This window comes from Mugil cephalus, chromosome 10 (assembly GCF_022458985.1).
Source record: "Mugil cephalus isolate CIBA_MC_2020 chromosome 10, CIBA_Mcephalus_1.1, whole genome shotgun sequence".
NCBI lineage: Eukaryota > Metazoa > Chordata > Actinopteri > Mugiliformes > Mugilidae > Mugil > Mugil cephalus.
The window spans coordinates 3,662,815-3,685,150 of record NC_061779.1 but is presented as its reverse complement, the minus strand read 5'-3'; the positions used below and the strand labels follow the sequence as shown (position 1 = coordinate 3,685,150).

Sequence of the window (22,336 nt, the reverse complement as noted above, 5' to 3'; positions counted from 1 at the left end):
TGAGGCGCATCAAGCAATCAATGGACATACCTTCTAAAAATAAATAAAGTGAAGATCGACTGAATGACTGATTTACATTTCCCACTGCCTACTGCGGATGTGGGCCACAGAATGATGTTAGAGAGCAGGAGGAAAATATACAAAAAGTACTTGCATCGTGTGCACCCTGAGGAGAAACAGAAAAGGTCAGACAGGGAGCTGAATTCACTCGCAGAGGTCCACGTGCATCATGCACTTCTATGGTTGGGATCCTCAATTTCTCCCCTGTATTAGGCTTAAATCCCAGTAAGACCTTGTGTCGCTGGAACTGCCACACACACTCCAAGCCAAAAGCAGTTAGTGTTAAAAAGGAGTGTCAGGCCAATTCTCTGTAATTCAACATTCCCAGTGAATTCCTGCTGGCCATCACGCTCCCTCCCCCATGCTTTGCGCTGGCCTCTAGTGTCAGCTATTGACAAAATCCAAAATCGAGAAGGCATTTGTTAGGACTTTTAAACAGGGTCTGCTTACAGACTTGAGGTCATTGTCATCGTATCATGCACCTCTAGTCATGATTTGCATTGGGGAGCCATGACACTGGCCGTATTTTACTAAATTAAAGAAGACCTATTATGCTCATTTCCAGCTCTATATTCATATTCAGAGTCTCCACTAAATTGGTGTTGCACGACTCACAGTAAAAAAAATAATCCTTATTAACTCATCCCGCCTGTTAAAAAGCCCTGAAGTTCTTCCTTTGACTGAGAACGGGCCGTATCAGCTGCTGCCTCTTTAAGGGCCGCCCCATCCCAAGTCTTTGCGTGACAGCAACACTTTGTCGTCTTCCAAAAGCAAATCATAAACCTGCTATGTAATTGCTCTTTGGTTCTTGAAATGGCAACTTCTCCAAATCTACTAAAGGTTACTTGTATGCTGGAGTACGTTAAATACCTATAACACTGCTTTTTCATATGTGTACACACATGTAGCAAACAGACCGTGGCTTGACTTTGGAGGCACGTTGTGTCCGTATAACTGGAAACCGAGCTGACATCAGACACAAATGTGTAGATGAGTGTGAGTGCTCATTAAGTGTCTTGGTACCAGATCCCTGAATGGCATTACCAGCTTTAAAAATGAGCCTGTTCTGCAGAGTTTCCACTTGACAAAAAAACAAAAAACTAAACACATTTGCATTGGGTATGTCAGTTCATTTGCTCTCAACACTGAGCTGTGAAGCTGGTACATTGTACCTTGCTGAAGGAATATGAAAATAAATCTGACAGGAGAGAGGAGAAATAAACAACCACATCTATGACGGGTACGTTAGTCACTTTCAAAATGACTCATGAAATCCCTGCTAGTCGTAAAGATGAGGATACAAATTCGGCCAGCTTAAGTAATCAAAGTGTCTGCGCCAGGAACAGAGACCTTTCAAGCTTTTTACTAATAAGCTCATCCAAATTAATGAACTGAAGTGACAAAGACAACGTACTAAGTTTAAAAACTGTCACTGTGGGCACATCCAGATAAAACGGATGGTGCAAAATTAACTTGGATCTACTCACCGCTGAGTGATAAGTTTGCCCATGAAAACATCTGGCTTGTGAATTGCTCAAACTGAATCGGATACAAAACCACATGGGTCCCATATGGTCCAGGAGGTAGGTTTCACCCAGGCGGGTTTGAGAATGGGTAAAACAACATCCCTTCATACAAACACATACTTGCATGCCGGTTTGACTCAATCATTTTAGACCCCTGATCTAAACTTTGCCTAAAATCGTTGCATGCACACTACAGCCAAAAAGTACACAAAAGGAGTTTACAAAGTGTCATAATTGCATCATTCCCAGCTTCCCAGATTCTGACTAGCCATCACTCTCCCTCACCTATGTGTCATGTCAGCTATTGACAAAACCCACAATGATGAGGCCTTACAGCGTACCTGATATGACTCTCAGATGGACCCCTTGCAGACTTGGTATAGACTTGCATTGTGTCTTTAAAAATCACAGCTACGTCATGGATTTGCATTTGGGAGCTAGCCCCTAGCCCTAACCACACAACAAAGCAGACCTACTGGTCCATTTCCAGCTGCTGAGACTCTGCTACTTTTACCACCGTTGCACAAGATAAGAAAATCCTTTTTTATCCCACAGTGGGGAAATTTGCACAATTAACAGTTCAACGTAGCTCTTGTTTATTTCATGCTGCCTACAGACCTGCAGAACATCACCTGGCTGCAAACAGGTAACATTATCCCCCGTCTCTGTAAGGCCTTCCACCTTCTTAAAAGCCCACTTTCTGGGGGCTTTTGGGAAAGCTTTACGGGAAAGGCTTTCCTTGGGAACACTGCTTCACCTTCTTCCTGTTCCAAAGGCTAAACTGTAAACCGTTCTAACATGCAAATGGCAACATCTAACAACGTATCCGTTTGTGTACATGCACCGTCAAGCCCGAATTTGATCCACAATATGAGAGGGCATAACACGAACGTTGACAGCAACAAGGATTACCAAAGGATGTCTCTGTTTGGTAAATATTACACTCATTTCCAGCTTGTCGTTGTATTTGAATGAACGCCTCACAGCCTCCGGAGCAACTGGAAGAACTTCTGTTTTGTCCTGATTAAGTTGTAAAAAAAAATATTAGCCATCAAAAACCTTATGTCTGTGAAGCACTGGATGAGCTCATTCACTGGTTTATGGTTAGTGGCTGAGACAGACACATATATAACTGTGTATCATCAGTGTATGATTGATAAGAAATATTGTACTGCTGTATTATAGACCCAAGTGGAAGCATGTATAAATTAAACAACAAAGGACCAACAATCGACCCCTGAGTGATGCACAGTCTAACTAACTGCTGACTGAAAGGTTTCTTCTTCTTTCCCTTTTGGCTGTTCCCTTCGGGGCCTTCATGGCCTCCTTCACCACATCCATAAACCTCCTCTCTGGTTGTCCTCTAGACCCCCTGCCTCCTCTGAACATGTCCAAACCTTCACATCCTGGCCTCTCTAACTTTATTTCCAAAACAAACGTAAGCTACTCATTCCCGATCCTCTCCATCCAGGTCAAAAAGCCTGGAAAACCTCAACATCTTCAGCTCTGCTACCTCCAGCTCTCCGACTCAAAGGTTTACTTTTGAAAAATACACATATAGGCGTCAGTCCCATGTGGACCTGTAGTTAGAATTCCTGGTTTTCACCAATCTCTCACTTAAACACGCCGACAAGATTAAATACAAGGAGTTATAATGATCTGAAACTGTACCCAAGGTCCTATATTATGTTCTATTATTATTATTATTTTTTCACTTTTGAACAATTCATACAGCTTTTCAATGGTGCTAGTTTGGAACTCTTCTTTCATCAGATTAATAAAGTCTTACTGTAAGTCTTGACAGCCAACAGCAATACCTGACATCGATCAAGATGCCAACCCCCAAATCCCCCTTCGGATAGTTGGGTATTCTGTGCTGTGAGGCCGGTGAAATCTTATCTTCTGCACATTGGAGATAAAGAAATCCATAGCATAGCCTCAAAATCTTTAATCATTCCAATATGCAATCTCCGTGCAGTTCATTTAAACATAAGTAAAGGGTAGATTACTTTCAATAGCTGCCAATGGAGCCACTTCCAATTTCCATCACACCAAAATGTTTGGCATGCTCTTAAAAGCAGTGTGAGTCAGTCTGCCATGAATCTTTTTAGTCATGCTGTTATAGTTGCCACACCGCGAAGACCATCGCACAAAGAGCTCCGTGACGGGTGAAGATCCGTGGAGCCGTTTGTTGTGATGGTTTGGTTATTTTGAAGACTGAACCTAAAAAGGATTCTTACACTTGACGTCAAAATCTTAGAAGATACCGCTGAGAGGTTTAGAGCTTGACTGGAGACATGTAGTGCTTCCATACTCCCTCATGGTCGTCATAAACAAAGGATGTCTCATTGATCCTCAACTTTGACTCCAGATAATCACTACTTACTTTACTTAATCACTGTGAAGCTGGAAATAAAATTGCCTTAATGTCTCTAAAGACCTACTATGCAAATGCATTTTTTATTTTTTTTATTTCTGTCCTGAACTGCCTCTATGAAAAAAACTCACTAAAATTCACACTGGGCAACACATCGACAGCATAAACACAAAGGTACAAGCTTCTCTTTATCGCTTAACTTCTGACAGTTATCTTTCATCAAAGGTTACTTTATTGCTCCTAGTATCAGCTTTACCTTGACCGCCGTGTATTGTGGTAAAGGGAAATTGCAGTGCACATGGGCAAGTGCCTCTTCCACAGCCCTGGCTCTAAGAATTTACATATGGATGAGCAAACACAATGAAATTAAACGTTTAAAAAAAGAACCATAGTTCACGTTTGACTGTGGATATTATCCCTGCAGCCTTTGACATTTCCTGACACACTGCAAAAAAATCCACACAGGTGCCACGTGAAATAAATAAATAAAGAGATAAATACGAAATAATGCGCATCAGTGGAGAAAACTCTGGGGGGAGGGGGTTGGGGGGGTTGCGGAAGATTGAGTTTATATTCATATTCAGAAAGTGTGGATGAATACAGATGGAAAGACAAAGAGTTGTCATGTCAGCAGCAGAGGGAGGTCAGAAAGGCCAATGCTACATGCGTATTCGCTTTAAATAAAAAAAAAAAGCGCCTGGCGAATCATAGCAATTACACAACATGACCAGATATAGGATATATAACAGAGCAAATATAATATAACCTGCCAGTCTTGGTTAAAGTGTTCAGATGCATCACCGTGAATTCATAATGTAGTAAGTAAAAGAACTCGGTGAATGAATTGCTCCATGTCAGGCTTAAATGCAGCACTATTTCTGATTAATCAGTGGCTTTCTTCCTGCCGCAAGGTAGCTGGATAAAAGATTGAGTTATTATTCTACCACTGGCATTATAAGTTATAGAGCAATAAAGTGCAAGGACTTTTTCACATGTCCAACTGTGAATAGCTCTCCCTAAGTTAATTCTTAGGTTCTCAGAGTTCTTTGAGTGTGTTTTTTTGTGTTTTATCAATGACTGGCTGTTGCTCAGTAGCGGGTTGTCCACAGACCAGAGGGTTAACAGTTTGTCGACAAGTGTGCAGGTGGCAGGCGGTTTGGCTAAATACAGCTGCCTCCTGTAGTTAATGAGAGCGATGCACATAAAGATGTGGTTCTAGAAACCAAATCAGTCAGCCAACATTCCCGTCCAAGCCCTGCGTTATTATATAAACACCGATCAGACATAACATTATGACCACCTTCCTAATATTGTGCAGGTCTCCCTTGTGCTTCCTCTGTGGATCAGACTTGTCCTAGTGCATCTTACAGATACTTGATCAATTTGGAATCTAGTGATTCATGTTTTGCCATCAAGGATTGTCATTGCCATGGGGTCTGGTCTAGGTGGGTGCTACATGTCTAAGTAACGTCCAGGTCCAAAGGTTTCCCATCAGAACACTGAATTGTGACAAGACGACCAATGCTATTCACTTCACCTTTCAGTGGTTTTAATGTTGTGGCTGATAACTGGTGTATATGAATATTGATTATAGTCCATTTTACTTCAAAATGAAACTGGAAACAAAACATCAGCACAGTAACAGAGACAGCACATGAATGATAAAAGAGGCCTAAACGTCCGCCCAACATTCAGCAAATGCTAAACACACCATCAAAGCCAACAGGACGTCGCGCTTCCGGCAAATCGATGTCAGTCCTGGAGCATAATGAGGGCAAGCACAGGTCGACTGCTGGAAACAGGATGATTAGGTTTTCAGCTGTCTTGAAAGAACATGCAGCATTGCTGCTTCCATACCTTAAGTGGCTTCAAAGTATAGAGGCCCCGGCTGAAAATGCCTTTCGTCTCTTATCTGGACTCTGAGTCTAAGTAAACACAGTTCTATGTGTAAGTACTGTTAGATTACTGAAGATTGGAAGTTAAAAGCGGCCTTACGGAGCCGGTAGACAGTCCATTTACAGTGCGAAAATAAGATGTTAGGGCTCGACAATTTGTTTGGAGACCAGCGTAAGCAGCCAGAGCAGGCATTCAGCTACAGCACCTCTCCTCTCATTTCAATAAACGCTTGCAGCTTCTCTGAGCCTCTGAAGGGCAGGTGAAGACGAGTAAACAAACGGAGCTTCCTGGTGGATATTTTAAAATGAAATTCCAAATCAGAGACTAAGTGATTGGCAGTGTGTGGGATTCCTTGTCTCTCCTTGTCTCGCAAAAAAAAAAAAAAAACTGGCAGTCAAGTCCTGTGGCTTCGCAACTACAACTCGTGATATCAAACATCATTAGAGCTGGCTGTGAAGCGTGCTTTTAGCTGTAATCATGTTGTTGCAGTGCAAACAGACACTTGGATAGCGTGGCAATAATTTGCACTCGAGCACATGTACAGTACAGTCTACAGTGCTCTCACACATCCTACCAGCCACCCACCCACCCACCGAGCGCGCATCACAGCACGATGTACGGCGACATGTGCCGTTCACGGTCATTTGGAAAGTAGGCAAAGAAGGAGTTGGAAGAACAATGCAAGAATGCAAGAAGAAACATTCCACAACCATAAGAGGATAGAAACGCTGCCTCAGGAACACGTGCATGTTTTTTACGTGCTACATCAGAGTATTGAAGTTTTATTGAATCGCGTCTTGTTTGTGCAGCCATGTGGGAAGGACATATGGATGCAACGTAGATTTCTTGAATGTTGTGTGTTGATTGTCCGCTGATGTGTAACAGGAGGCGTGTGCTGCTGCTGCTGCTGCATGTGTTTGTTTGTGCATGTCTGGTAGAAAGCGGAGGAGAGACATGCTTCTGTGCATCCCTAAGCTCGTACTTGCCTGAGGTTAAGCGGAAAAATATAAGGAGTTCCAAGAAAGCCAACAAACGCGAGGACAATAACAGAGAGCAAAAATCTTTAAGGGAGGACGAGCGGGCGTGGGATTGAAGGGAAGCGGAGGGAAGGGAAGGAGAGTTGATACCACGTTGCTCACTTCCATTCCTTCCCAGCCAGAAAGGTGCACTGTTCATAGCAGAGGCTTTCATTTGGTCATTAGTCTCTATCAGCACCCGTCTGTTAGTGTTAGTGTGTGTCAGAGAGCTATCTCTGTCTCCACGGTTTGATGATGGAGAGGTAATTTCAGGTTTATGGCGGCATGACTCTAATGATGAGGAAGGGACAGCTGAGAGCATGAAAAACGCTTTGTGTGTTTCCGTGCGCGTGCACGCGGCAGCGCACGCCCGTGTGTGCGCGCGCTCGCATGTAAGCATGTGCAGGCGCAAGCGGGGGACAGGGTCCAACTGCTACTGCCGTCCCCGGCGCTGAATGGGTTGTTAATGGAGAGTAATGAGAGAATACTTTCAGGGCAGATGTGCCCTCGCTGCAACTCCGTTTTAGCCCGAGACTGTAAAACTGACCCAAGTGGGACATGAGCAGGCGGGCAGCAGCTCGTGCTCTGATTAAGCTCTGTGTGCATTGCAGGGATTTGAATGGTTCGTTCAGCAGGCTTGCCCCCATGTTGACGTACCCCAGGAAGTAAGAGTAAGTATCATTTCAACATAGCACCTAGAGTCACATTAAATGACAAAAAGCCCTGGCAGTGTCGGCCAGACCCCAAATCTGTTAGAGGGCCATCTTCTTCACTGGAGTGTGAAATTATTTTAGCTCTCTCCTCATTATAGGATTTTAAAATGCATTATAGTTAGGGCTTTTATGGTGTGCCGCAGCATTAATTCAATTTGCCCCATTCACGCTTTCTTATTATCAAGCTCAGTTCCAGCTACAGGGGGAGGAAGCTGCTGAGCAGTGCTCCCCGGCCTTATCTCTAAAGGATATAAACTACACTACCCAGCTCAATCAGAGCCAACCCGGACTGCTCCATCCATTCATCCACTTTCCCTCCGTCTCCCCCTCTCCCTTTCTTCAGATGCTGCTTCCTGTGGTGACCTCCATCTCTCTTTCCATCTTCCATCGGTCTCTCCATTTCCCTCTGAGTTGGTGATTGATGGGGTGGTCCGCGGAGCGCTTTCGGTATCTTCCCATAGAAACAAACAACGTATAGGCAGACAAACACACACACACACACACACACACACGGGCAGAGATGCCAACACACACAGATGCGAAACACGAGGCCAGGGCCGAGGCAGAAGCAACAGAGGCAGAAGCAACAGAGGAAGAGCCGCGCGGGTTTAATGGGAAAACAAGCCACAGTGTATGGGGGAGACAACATTAATCTATCACCGAAACCAGACCTGGTTGTGTGCGTTTGTTTAGCACACCAGAGAGCGGAGGCATTCTGCGAACATCCCATCACTATCTGCTATTGTGCGAAGGTATAATAATGCGTTGAGAATTGCAAATGTATTCCGGCAGAAGTACAGCAGATTAGCATGGAGCGGTAATGTGTGAGGTTGGACCCGAGCTCCGACGGCGCTCCTCTGTGTGAACGCTGCTCGCTCGCAGGAAAAAAAGCACACGGACGTAACAACCGTGCCCATTGTCTGCGGCGCACACCAGTCACATGCGTTAAACTGTAACTCAGCATGTGACTGCGGGCTGGCTTATTGGTGATGGGGGAAGAGGAGAGGAGGATGAGGATAAAGTCCTCATTTAGATATCTAATCCAGTGAGCAGTCTGTCCTGTGTGGACCATCATCTACTGTCATTAGCAGCAGGCCGGCAAGATTAAACAAGATCAATGTTTATCGCCCGCTGTGAGCGAGAGAAGTGTTAAACTCCCTTTCATCACAGTTTATCACAATATCTGCTACCACCCCCAACGCTAACAGCAGGCGTCCGTGATTATAGCAAACATATGCAAACAACAGAGAAATAATGTTCAAAATCTGATGATGTTGCGTGATCTCACGTTAATATTATTAAAAGCAATGATGCTCCATCAGTAGGATTAAGCGCAGATATGTGATGATCTCAATCCAAATATTAAGACAAGATGAGTGACTCATTTGTAACTTTGAGATCACGATCGTTCGCGGGTCCCTCGGTTTCAGTTTTGGAACAGATGGAGCCATTTGTCAGTCAGAGAAATCCATCAAAACCAAAATCGCACGATTAATTATTAAAAAAATATGATTAAATAGAACAGACGTACTTATCAGTTGATAGTTGGTGAAAAATGGTGAAAAACAAACCGGGGCCTGAACAACAGTGAGTTCCATTCAGAAAGTTTAACGTTCGACCGCGCTTCCTCTTTCGCTTCCTTTCGTCTGAATTAAAAGAGGGCGTAAATGCTGCGGGGGGATCTTAGTTCACGGCGCTGATCCTTAACGCGTGGCAGCGGTGCGTGTCTCTCTGATTCCACTGCACAACTATCGACCCAGCGGCACCCCCATCCCATACCTCTCAGCCCATCATAAGACTGTAGAGACCAGATGGTCTGATTAGTCCACGGAATTAAGCTCTGCACTGTCGAGGCAGAAAGATGGAAAGAAAGCGCGTTGACTCGGTCTGCGGAGGAGAGTAACAAATTGGTAGCTGGAACGCGGCTGCAGAGAAAGAAACACATACTCCACAAGCACACGCAATCAAAGTTTGGAACCGAAATGTTCAAACACCGGTGGGGAGTGTGTAACAAAAGCAGTCTGAGCCAGATCACAAATAAAGCAGGAAGGAAAATGGTCTTTTGTGCGTCCTCCTTTGTGATCTTTACATCCTTTGTTTGCATATTTTTCTGTATCTTTCTATGCAGCTCTCACAGTCAGTCATTCAAAAAGCGTCCGTGAAACAGCTCATGCAGCCCATGCTCTTCTCTGGCTGCTCATCATCTCTGAGAGCCACTACATTTTCCCCTGCATCAAAAGACACCTGCTACTGTGATCAGCCATCTTCCATCAGTGATGGAGTCTCTGTGTTTCCTGGTATCGATTAAATAAGCGTACCGCGGAATGGACATCATCTTCAAACGCGTTTTCTGCTCCGAGACCCGATTCCCCTGGCCTCCACGCAGTCGTTTTGATCGCCAGTCAGGCCCAATTTAGCCTTCTTTTTTCCTTCTAACATCTGTTTTTGCATGGCGGTCATTTTCATCTGTTCGACAAAAGCACTGTGCAAATTGGTGTCTCGCAATTACGGCAATCTCCGCAATTTCCGCAATCTGCACGCTTTACTCCAAAGCAAAGTTCGCGGCGTGTCAAAACATCGCACTAGAAAACTTGGCCAGCCATGTGATCTTCTCCAGCGCATTAAAAAAAAAAAATCCTCGTTCACAGTTCACCCGGCAAAGCTTTCAAAGACGCCCGTGTTCCTGTGTGTTTATCAGCGTCTCCTCGAGCCACCGAGAACAGGGTTGTAACCACTGTTATACACAGTTAATTGGACCTTCGGGTACAAACGTTTGGGATATTCGAGGCCATATAGATAAATAAGCACAAGCATTGAATTCCCACGATGTATCCCTGAGCTAGCTCCAATTTTCCATTGCTCTTTCTAGCCCATAGGCAGGCTTGTCTGAAAGGCTGATTCATTAGAGTGCTTTCGGGACAGTTCTATCAAGCCTTGGACTCGATCACACACCTACCTCCGCGCGAGTTTGCAAACTATCAGCAGCAGTCTGTCACTGCCAATTCTGCGACATATAAATTGTTGTTTAAAGTGATGCTTTGTGACTGGAAGCAAAACTGCTACTAGTTAATCAATAGCACAAAAATCAATTCAGCTCTCTAGGGAAATGTCACAGAGAGGCTACCCAGCATGCAAAGGTGGAGCCAAAACAAAAGTTTTAAATGGGCAAAGGATGGGGGGGGGGGGGCGGGGGAGGACAGGTGCGGAAGCAACGCAGTCGGGCAGCGAACTCGAACATTATTTCGTTACGAATCACCGCGCATTTAGGCATTCGCGGCGAACACAATAGCAGATGATTAAATTGCAGCACCAAAAAACCCACAAACTCAAACCTTTGTCTCCCACTAAGCTGGTGTTGGCACCACCATGGATTAGATTTAATAAAACAAACGATTCTCCGTCGGTGATAAGCTCCTTATACAATATCTGAGACGGGCTCATTTATCACTCAGGTAGACATCAGGTTTGCACAGAGGCATTCTGGGAATCCGTGCCATTGGAGGTCAGCGAGACATTTACCTGACAGCGTCTGCCTCCGTGCAATGTCTGGAGTTGACAATGTCTGTGGTAATGGGCATCAATAATGCAGACCCTTAGCCAGATAAAAACTCCCTGTCGCCATGATTGTCCTCCCAGCACCGTGCCACATGCAGCACTCACATCTCCCCCCACGCCACAAACAGCAAACTTCTATAATACACGTTGATTGAATGCCACACACGAGCAGAGTCACGCACGGATCAGATCGCTAATTACTGTTTTTTGCCACTGAACTTAAACTTGACATCAGCGGACAGTAACACAACAAACATATTCCCCGCCTCCCTCCTCCAGCCGCTCTCGCAGCAGTGATTCACTGATCTGAGCTCACATCGGGGTCAATTGTGACCTTATTAAGCGGATCAGGTAATAAGCAGACATGACAGGTTCACATTAAATGCCGCCAGTGTCGTTATAAAAGCTTTGATGAAACGTGGTATTTCTGCCGTCGGTTACATTCATTAATTGGTCTGCTAAGTCAAGTTTTTTAGTCCCAGAGCAATCCCTGCAGACCCACCTCCCCTGACAAAATGACGCATCGCCAAAGTCCCATTCCAACGAAAAAGTTGTAGATGGTGTGGATTTTTACAAGTGTGACATCGCATCGGAGTCCCTGTGTGTAGAGGGTGGACGCTGTGGTGATGGATAAGTAATCGATGCTTGGGATACGGGTGACCTGATAGATGACCAGCAGGGGCGTGTGGCACATGGACGTAAATGACTGTCAACAGAGTCCCAGATTTGATTCCTGTCTTAATCCTTAATGCATGTTAGGCTGCTGCCATCTTTCTCAGCTGGAACTACTAAACAAACGTGAAAAAAACAAGAAACAAAGTGTGACTTGAGGCGCTGATTTTTTTTTTTTTTTATTCCAACAAGTGTCAAAAACTGAGGCTTGTTGTGTTTAGTCCGTGGCAGACGATGACAGACAGATGGTTCCAATCATCCGTCAAGTTGTTTTTTGCAGTTCCTGCCCTTTAGAAGACAGTTTCCAGGACAGCTTTCCAGATGGTTGTGTTCAGCAAACTAAATTATAACCAAACCGTCCCCTAATCCTAACAAGGCAGCACCTTTTTTTTTTTTTAACCAAATCCATGTACACTCCCCTTCTTTAAAAGAAGTTTCCAACTGATTCAATTCATCGATATCATTAGCCCTCATGCTTGTCGATTCCTCTTATTGATTCTTCTCGTGCCGAATCTCTATGTCCCAGTCCAGATGGTGGTGGTAGTGCCAACCACCATAAAACAAAAGAAGAAGAAGAAGAAGAAGAACCATCTTTATGTCGAAGCACCTCATTCACATCACGTGAAGTGATAGACAAGAGACTGAAATGGTCTAAACTGTGGCTCCACCTTCACCAGAAGGAGCTGGAACAGCACAACATGCAATACAGATTATGGTACCTATGAGAGTATGTTTGGCTACGTTCAACTTCAAGTGGTCAGACGACACGAGTTTAATTTATTTTTCACAGTATGTTAGAGAGATAACTCTAGCACATTATTCATAAAAAATAAAGTAAAAAAGTTACAAAATAATTCAAGTTCAACCCATTCATTCATATACTAGAAGCGAAAAGTTTTAAGAAGTTTTTTTTTTCTGAAAAAGATTTAATAATAATACAGCTTTTATCAATGTTTCCTAAGAATAAAAGGACAAAATAAAACCTCTAAGTCGCTCTGCATCGATAGCAATCGCTAGAACTGCTTACGTCTCTTCTGCTACTTCCTGTTGTCCAACCAATGATAAAACTCAACATCAACATCAAACGACCATGACGGCATCAAACAGCATTAAATGGAGTGCCATGTATTCAACAATCTGCAGTCAACGAATCTCAAGAGCTTTTGAGGACCCAGTGATAAATTTCCTGTTTGTTTACTCACACAAACTCTTATCTCTTCAGCAAATTTCTGTTGTTCTATTGAAACCATGAACCTTTTCTAAACCAAAAATTCATAGCGGGAATTGATAAGGAAAACCATAAAGATTCAGATTGATAAGCAGAACTGATAATGGCAAGACTAAAAATCTTCTCCCTCCACAACCCCACCAGCCTCAACTGGCAACTGGTTACAATCACACAAAATGTGGATGAAGATGTGGACAGGAAGCACACGGGTGGAGGAGCCACTGGCCCGTATGATGCAGCTCACCACGTCTTTAGCGACCTTTATTTTCGTGGCTCTGATGTGTGGACGTGATGCTGCAGCCCTGCTCACGCTTGCTCCTAACACAACCAAACCTTAACTACAGTCACATCACACGACGCCGGATTCACACCTGTTTTTTGTTTTATTGTCAAAGGGCTTGTCTGAGAATCCTCCGGCCTCGTTCTAACTCCAATGGAAATAATTCCACTTGGTTCCACATTTTATGTTGCGTCAAATTGAGCACCGGTGCAGGATCAGTGGCGGGATCAGTATCGGCAGATACCCCGACGTTAGGGTATTAGAGCCAGTATTGAGAGAGGAAAAGTCAAAGCGAGCATCGCCGTCTGCCAGAGAACACATAATCTTCTCTCTATCTATCCATCTATCTATCACATAATCTATCTGTTGATTTCTCTCTTCATTCCATTCCAAAGGGCAGGTCATACTTCTCTTCTCATTCTCCCTTCATTTGCCCCCCAACAATTTTTCAGACAAATACAAGCACACGTTGCCCTTTTCGCAGCTGTACAGAAGCGTACAGATATATTTTTTCTACCCGTTGCCTTGTGCCCCCATAGACATCCTTTCCACGCACACCTCATTCACCTCCTGCCAGCCACCCCGAAAGTTTCTCACTTCTGCCCTCTAACCATCTGACAATTTCACCAACCTGACCTCTCATCGGCAGCACGCAACCGCCTGTCTCTCATCGAGATGCCCTTTTCTTATTTGCGGCAAAGACTACGGGTGCTCGGGGTTGGAAAAAACAAAACACAACAAACAATCTCACACATTGGCATGTATTAGCACCCGGCTCCTATCTTCTCCCCCCGTCTCCATCGTTCCTCCTCGGGTTTCTCACCTTTGCCTCACATAATCTTCCTGATCTCACTGCCACGCTGTGTCACCGCGACCCTCAGTGTTACGTGTCATTTTGTTTCTGTTTTTTATTTAAAAAAAAAAAAAAAGCCCCCCCTCACCCCCTTTACATGGAAACTGATTCACACTACGCCCGTAGAGAAAAAAAAATCTATATCACAGTATTTTTTTTTCATGCATAATCACATATTCACAACATTTTCGACTGGTCGAGAGGAATTAATGCAGCAGATTGACGTAGGATGGAATATTTTACTGTGATGATGAGTAAATATTGAGAAGAAAAATAAAAAATTAAATGTTATCAAGACGAAACGAAGAAATGGGCACTTTACGATTTAATTTATTGTGACATATTTATTCATATTTAAACATATTTAAACTGCCATGTCTGTGATGCCAATAGCAGTGCGACCGGCTACCGTAATAATTGTAGTATGCGTGCAACCTTTTATTTCTCATTCATAAAAAGCTAAATTTGGAGACATTTTTGGGGACAGCTTTAGCTAGGGGACAGGTCATCCAAAACGGGGACTGTCCCCAGAAATCGGGGACGTCTGGTTACCCTAAAAAAAACCCAAACAACTGACACGGCACCTTTTTTTTTTTTTTTTTTTGGCACAAGTCGTCACATTCTGCTATCTGAGAGACCACAGAGCAGAAATGTAATGCTGCAGGCATGTTACAACTCCAAAGCCGTCACTAGCAACAAATCTGAGAATCTTTGCTGAGGGGGTGGGGGTGGTTGGGGGGGGTAAACGTGAGCCAATCACGTTTAACACAAACAGCTACACAAACAAATCGACACAATTAGATATGTACATGATAAGTAATCCCCATGTATAGCCACATGCAACCGCGCACGTGCTCAGAATCTCGTCGAAAGCGAAGCATCATCACCACAGGCGTTATTAATTTTTCCTTTTTCTTATTAATAGATTCAATAAATGCAGGCGGCTTTTTGTGAAATTGTTTTCTACTTAAGCAAACAACCCCTCAGTCACAAATTACAAAAACAAAAACATATAAAGAGAGACAGAGATTGGGTCTCTCCTCAATTCATTTCACATCACAAGGGGAATATGCAAATACAGTTGGGGCGGGGGGAGGAGGTGTGGAGGGAGGAGGGGGGACAAGTTGGAAAGGGGAAATTGGATTAAAGACAGCGTGAGGCGAGATGCTGACTACGAGGCAGAGACAGGAAGAGAGAGCGCCGGAGAAGGTTCCCCCGTTTCAAAAGAAAGAGGTGATTACCGCAAACCGACTGCCACCCCGGCCCACAGACACCCCCTCTGCACCCACACCCACCCACCTTCCTTCCTTCCTTCTCCAACTACCAACTCACAAAAGACTGCACCGCTTGTTCAATACTCCTTCTAGCCCGTCAAATAACATTAACAGACCCCCGCTCAGGTGCGAAGAAAGGGATTTCTTTTTTTTTTTTTTTTGGGGTGGGACTACCAAAAGCAGAAATTCTCCCACCATAAATCTAAACTGACGTCCTCTGTGGGACGGTGAAAATCCTTTGCAGGAAGAGCAGTAGAGGTCCCTCACTCCCTCGCTTCAAAAACAACACCACATAACCAGTTTCTGTGAGTCATGAGTCATGGCCTACTTCCATTGCTTTTACCCTTTTTTTTTTTTTTTTCTACTTAGACTGTTGGTTTGATACACACATGCTATGACAGAAATATCTCATTGTTTTCTCTGGGGCTTTTTTGTGTACTGAATAAGGTTTAAAAGGTAAATGTTGCTCTAGTATTAGCAGGGGGAGCCAGGTGAGGGGAACGGAAGAAAGCTTTCATTGGTTTCTGAGCAACAACAAACAAGGCTTAGACAAACAAGGTGATTCCACATTATACTAAATGTGAAACGCAGCAGAGGGAGGGCCACCCTGAGGTCCAACATCCGGTCTGTGCACACACACACACACAAGTCCTTATTATGACTTTGAAGATAAGTTACACAAGCAAAATGTCCCTATAGCGTTAAAAGAAGTTATTAGGGAAGTTTGATTAAAAGAAGTGAAGTGAAAATGTTTGCTCCGTTTTTAACAAAACGAGAAAAAAAAACAACAATTCCTAACTTCGAGAGTGTAATTAACAAGTAAGTGGCGTAATGAATCATGGCGTCGTGATGGTAATATGGAATATATTACCTCAGAAATGAGCACGAATTATAAACAAGGCCAAGAATGGAGGCAGTCGAATGAGACAATATGTCGCATGAATACATTAACTGATCAATTAGTGCAGAACGTACCAATCACAGCGATGACGAATTATATGAGACGTGGGTAGTAGCAGCAGATACGACGGTTATGGTAAATTATATGCATAACCAAGAGAATCAACAACAACTGGCATGTGTGCATTTGTGCGTTTGTGTGTGTGTTTGTGTTTTCTCGGATGACAAACTAAAGCCCGGAACAAACACTGTGGTGAACGCTTCTCTGATTAGAGTAATAATAAACACTAAGTCGAATAAACCCCTTCTCATATGAAGACGGCTCCGTGTTCCAACACGTCCTGGGCAAGGCGCGCTGTCTGAGGAGGCAGACAGACTTCACAGACTTCAGGTAAGTGTGACAGCGAGGACAGACCCCATGCTGAAAGTAATCCAGGCTGTGCTCGCGTCTCCCCTTCATCTGCAGAGCGCCAGAATAATTTATCTGAGACATCTACGTGTCAAACCAGACTTTCAAATCTCCATTTGAACAGCACTAATAACTGCTCTTGTGACGGCTCTAATCATAACGCCGTACCCACAGTAAACAATTTAAAGTAAGAAAGCCTTGCAAAACTGCGATTAGCATTTCATGCCTGCATTAACCGGTTAATGACGATGCATCTAGTAAAACCCACACTAATAAGTTTATAACAACAGCAAGTTTTCTTTTTTGTTTTTTCACCACTCGCACATTTTTTGCATTTATTTTCACATACGCTGAACACCTGATAACAGAAAACTATATTTATGGTAATGACTACAGTAATAATCTATATTCAAATTAAAGTTAAAATCAAGAGAGTGGAATCCTCACACTGAGTCAAAGTGAACTCCATGTGCTATCGCAAAGGAACGGGGACAACTTTGTAACCGTCTCTTCGAAGCAATTTCACCTCCGGTACAACTGTGAGGCCTCATTTTCACACTGTGACACTGGTTTGAGTGCTTTTTTTGGTTCACCTTTGTGCAAATTCTTTCATATATGCGTAAGGAATTACGCGCCGCTGACTGGAATGACTGCTTGTTTGAACTGTTCTTACACCGATCGCTGACAGAAGTCTCTCTTTGACATTCAGCGTGCAGCCGTCAGCACCGCGGACAGCTCCGCGCCGCAAAGACTCGGGCCGTGGCAAAATAAATCGACACGCGGGGCCTCATTAGAGCCGCCGTTATCGGGGCCTGCCATCAATTTTCATACGGCCGCGCAGCCTCGCGCTCGCCTGCAAACAAACACAAACGAGTGGTGAAAGCCTCTCGCGCTTCCTTTCTCTCCGTGTCCGTGACCTCGCTACTCCACCAGTGAGACAGACCACAAATGTGTTGCAACACCCGAGCAAACCCCTCACGCATAATCCCAACAGAGATTAAGTTAAATCTCTCAAGTGTTTTTTTTTTTTTTTTCTCAAAAAAAAGACAGCTAAAATGGACTCATTCTATCAGGAAGACGGGTAGGCCTGTCCTCCCAGACTTCTGTCAGGATTCTGTCTGGAAAGCTGTAGTCACAGGATAAAGGACACGCCATGCCTTTGATCAGTAGAGGAGAATTTTGCAGGTGAGAGAGTTTAAAATGGAGGAAGGTATCTGAATATCTGTCAGACTAGAACGGCTGGATTCTGTTCCGCATCGATGGAAGAATAAAAAAAACAAGAAGGGAAAAAAAAAAGGGAAAAATGTCAGATTTCTGACTATTTTTGCTCTCTCTGAAAAATCCTCCAGACACCCCTTTGCAAGAGCGTGTCCCAATCAGGCACGCAATTACAATCTAGAACATGCTGTGCAATGCAGCAGCAGCCCCGCAATTCGGATAAAAACAGTGCACACCGTTTCCTGCACACCGAGGGGCTCAATTACAAAGCACATCATTTCGATTCCTTGTTCTTTTTCGCTTCCGAGCTCAAACTTTCGGGAGGAGACAAAACAACAATATCTGATGCACACGAGTATCACCTTCCCTACAAGTATGTGAGAGGCTTCCCTGACGGTGGCAGCGCTACTCCAAATCCCTGGGACTAGAGAGTGAACGAGAGGAGGATTAGAGGGGTAATGCCAGTAGATGAGAGAGAGAGAGGGTCGCAGCGGTTTGCCACTCTGCGAGGATTAGCTCTGAAAACAACTTCACAGTCGCAAACTATGTCAATCAACGGCGTAATTCAGTCAGTCTAAAAAGATTCTTATGCATAAACTAAACACTCATCTTCTCCCTGCTACAAATGAGCTCCTAGTGTTAAATAATTAAGTATTTTGTGCACTTCAAAATGCACTGGACAGATATCAGAGTGCATTAAAAATATCTCATTCCTGAGTGTGTCAATTTTGGTGGGTGGGGGGGGGACTATTTCTATTTCTGTGGATGGACAGATGATGAGGAGGCCCACCTGTGGAATGAGTATGCCCGCTGCATCTACACCGTCTACCTTGTGTTGATGTGATCGATATGTCAGGCCTGCTGATGGGGAAGGGGGGGGCGAGGTGTCCAGATGGCGGCACACTTTTACCATGCTCTTGCAATGTGCAGCAGTCCATTAAAATAGGACATCATCACCACAATGCATGTAATTGCTGGGAAAAGGAGGGCAGGGGAAGGGGGGGGGCTGAAGGGGTGTATGGCCTTAAGTGCGGATTAATGGAGGAATGTTCAACGCACCTCGTTTATCCTGAATCTTAACAGTGAGCTCCACGAAAGGCTCTGTCTCCCTATCCAGCCTCCTGGCGATTTTGATATCTCCACTGTCGCGGCCCACGGTCACCGGCGAGCTCTCCAGCTCCGGGTAAATCAGCTCGTAGCCCGCTGACTGAAACCTGGCGGGGCTCAGGCTCATTATGACCGAGCCGACGCTGGCGTCTTCTGACACGTTGAGGGAAGCCACGGTGCCGGGGTCAAGCAATGCCCTCGGCGACCGCTCTGTCCTCAGCGGCACCACTAATTGAGCGGGACGCGTCGCCCATCGCTGCGGAGCGATGGTGACCAGCACGGGTCGACTGTTCAGAGGGGGCCACCCGTGGTCCCTGGCGTAAACATAGAATCTGACTTTAGAAGGGAGCCCCAGGATGGAGTCGACCAGCAGAACTTCCCCCGTTTTCGGGACAACATAGAAACTGCCATTTTTGGGGATTGACACGTACGTCAACTCCGCGTTCTTCCCGCTGTCTGCGTCGACAGCCTCCAGACGGTAAACTACACTACGGAGAGCAGTGGTGTCATCTAAACTTAGCTGAAGGCTGTCTGCGCCGCGAAAACTCGGTGCGTGGTCGTTGGTATCCAAAACGTCCACTTTCACCGACGCAACCTCGAAGGCGACGGACTCCGACGCGCAGGTCTGGCAGCACAGACCTATGCTCAGCAGGTATTCCGAGCGAGCCTCTCGGTCTAACACCCTGGAAGTTTTGAGCAATATATTCCCCCGCTTGTGGTGGGCGAATGCGCGGAAATCTTCGCTGCCGTTCCCGTACAGTTTGAAGTGCATCCCGGAGACAGGGCACCATTTTTGCGCGTTGATGCGCCTCGCCGGAACGCTCAGTCCGTTGACTTTAGAAGCCACTGGCGAGTTCTCAAAAACATGCCCGTGAAAGAAAGCCAGTTGCTCCGGGGTTTGATATCCAGTAGCAGGCGTTAGAAGGCAGCATAAAAAAACACCCCAAATCATGTTGGTGGCAAGTTACGTACCTCCAAGCGTCTCCGGGGGGGGGATTGTCAGAGGATCAAATCATTCAGAAAGAAAAGAGAAGCACTTAAGGAGCATTTCCGTCATAGTTATCCACAGCGCGCTCGGTCCAGGAGAGCGCTCTGAACTTTAAGCTCTTTCATCCTGCGAGATCCGGTTCCTGACTCCATGTAGCTCGGCTGCGTGCAGGCAGCCCACAGCGCTGCAGGCAGTTTGTTGGATTCGTTTCCAGCGTTCAGCACCAAAGCTCCGGACAGCGCCAGGCGCGGGGGCGTGGCGGCGCACGGGGACGGAGCTCCTCGGTGAACCCCACCCTGCGTGATGGTCAGGAGGAATCTCTGCCTCAGACCTGAGCGCGGAGAGCTGAGCCCGTGCACACGCAGCGTGTCCCTTTCTCAGCTGTGTGACACGCAAATCCGCTCTCGGCGCAGAACCACTGTTGATTGGGGGAAAAATCACTCGTGTCCAGCGAAAGTCGAGGGAGCGCACGCACCGAACGGCTGTCTGTCTCGACCAGTAAACCAGCAAACACGGACGCCAAGTGCTGGCTCCAGTGCGGCTGTTGGATGTGCCTTGCTCAAGAGCACTTCTGCATTGGTTGCATCCTCTCCGCGAGGATCTGAACCTATAAGCTCTTCTCTCATTTTCAGGTTACTGTTCCCATACTGGCCAGCATTTCTTACACCATCAAAGGAAACGAAAAAAAACAAAACACATCTATAAAATGCACCAATGTAAATGCAAAGGACAGGATCTGCTCCATTAACCTGTGTAAACATGATGGGACTGCCTCCATATGTCCTTGCAGCCGGTGTTACGTGCACACCAGAGTTCAAATTAACAGTCATCCTGATTGCTCTTCCCTTCCCTTCCCTTCCCTTCCCACTCTGCTATCTTGCAAAGCACCCAGAGCACTCTAAACCTAATCTGTAGGTGGCAACTGCTAATTTTCAGGCTGCACACTTACAATTTTCCTCACCTCTGTGTACGTGACAAGGCGGAAGACTAAATATTCCACTGAATGAGGAGCTCAGAATTGTCAAAGACGATAAGAGATAATGGGCTGCAGAGCACACTCGGTTGCTTCCCCGTCTCCCACATCATGTCAGCCTTTGTCTATTAAATGTGCACGGATCAATAGCCGTATGTACCGGGGGTGCAACGTTAATGCTGGATGTGCAGTTCAGTGTCACACGATGTTTCCTGGCTCATACATACTGTAAGGCAACATCCGTGTTCAATTTGAGAATTCATCGCGGCCGTCGCTGAAAGATTCTTATCAGTCTGAAAACACAATCCATCACTGCAATTTTGGCCAAATCCACTCTGCACCGTGGACTGTTCTTTTCAGGCAATAACTCTGGTAACTGGCAGCGAGCCTCCAGACAATTCTGAATCACAGCCTGCAGCTGGAGCACAGTGCTCATACTGGTTGTATTCTTTTATGTGGCACAAGCTCCGGGCTGTGTCACCATGCAGGACGCATGAGCCATCCCACACTCACTGGTCTTTTTTACAAGCACTGACCTGAGAAGGAGAGGGTATTTTCAAAAATATGCCCCCTGAAAAACAACCCCCGGAGCGGAGTGCGACAGGGATCCTGCTGTTTGGAAATGACCTCATGCAACATCGCTGGTTTCTTCCATTTAAGACGAAGCCCTGATATCTAAAACAGACACCATCTGAGAGGACCCCGCGCGCTCCGCAACTTTTCTTTGAACTTCCTAAACGCTTCATGAATGCAAATCAAATCCCGTCTTTTATCGTGTTGCCTCACATGGTGAAATCCAGCGTGTCTGCCAGCATGGGAGATAGCTGTAGCACAAAGGCTAATTCAATCACGGGGCCAGGTCAGGGAGTGAGAGATAGTTTACTCGAGGGTTGCGGTGGTTATCGACTGAGATGAAACGCCAACATGCACCGGGTAAAAAAAAAACAAAACAAAAAAAAAACAACAAAGCTGTAATGAATAAAATCATGAAACGGCCTCATCGTCCCTCTTATCTAAAAGATAACTGAGAAGCTGCAGGGCACTGAAGGAGAGGAGGAGGGAGGGGGGGAAAGAAAATCAGCCAGTAGTGAACGTTAGAAAGCTCCATACTTACTTAATGAATAATTGACCGAAATCATTCCCTTCACTCAAACAGAGGCAGACAGAACTCGAGGAGGCAAAGGTTGCAGTCTTGTAACATTTAAAACTACCTGTGCTCCTCGGAGACGAAAAGCTGATGGGATTGAGGATAAGGAGGTCCCACAGTGGAAGTCCTGGAGGCTGCAAGTCA

General features: G+C 45.3%; 1 protein-coding gene across 1 annotated transcript in view; it reads right to left on the bottom strand.

Moving 5' to 3' along the window:
• LOC125015393 (neural-cadherin-like) overlaps positions 1–20,636 on the bottom strand; it is a 94,202-nt gene extending 73,566 nt beyond the window's left edge. The window contains exon 1 of the mRNA XM_047597220.1: positions 19,037–20,636. Coding sequence (XP_047453176.1) covers positions 19,037–20,036 — 1,000 coding nt within the window. The 5' untranslated portion in view covers positions 20,037–20,636. The remainder of the gene's footprint in view (positions 1–19,036) is intronic.
• Between the last annotated feature and the right edge of the window lie 1,700 nt (positions 20,637–22,336).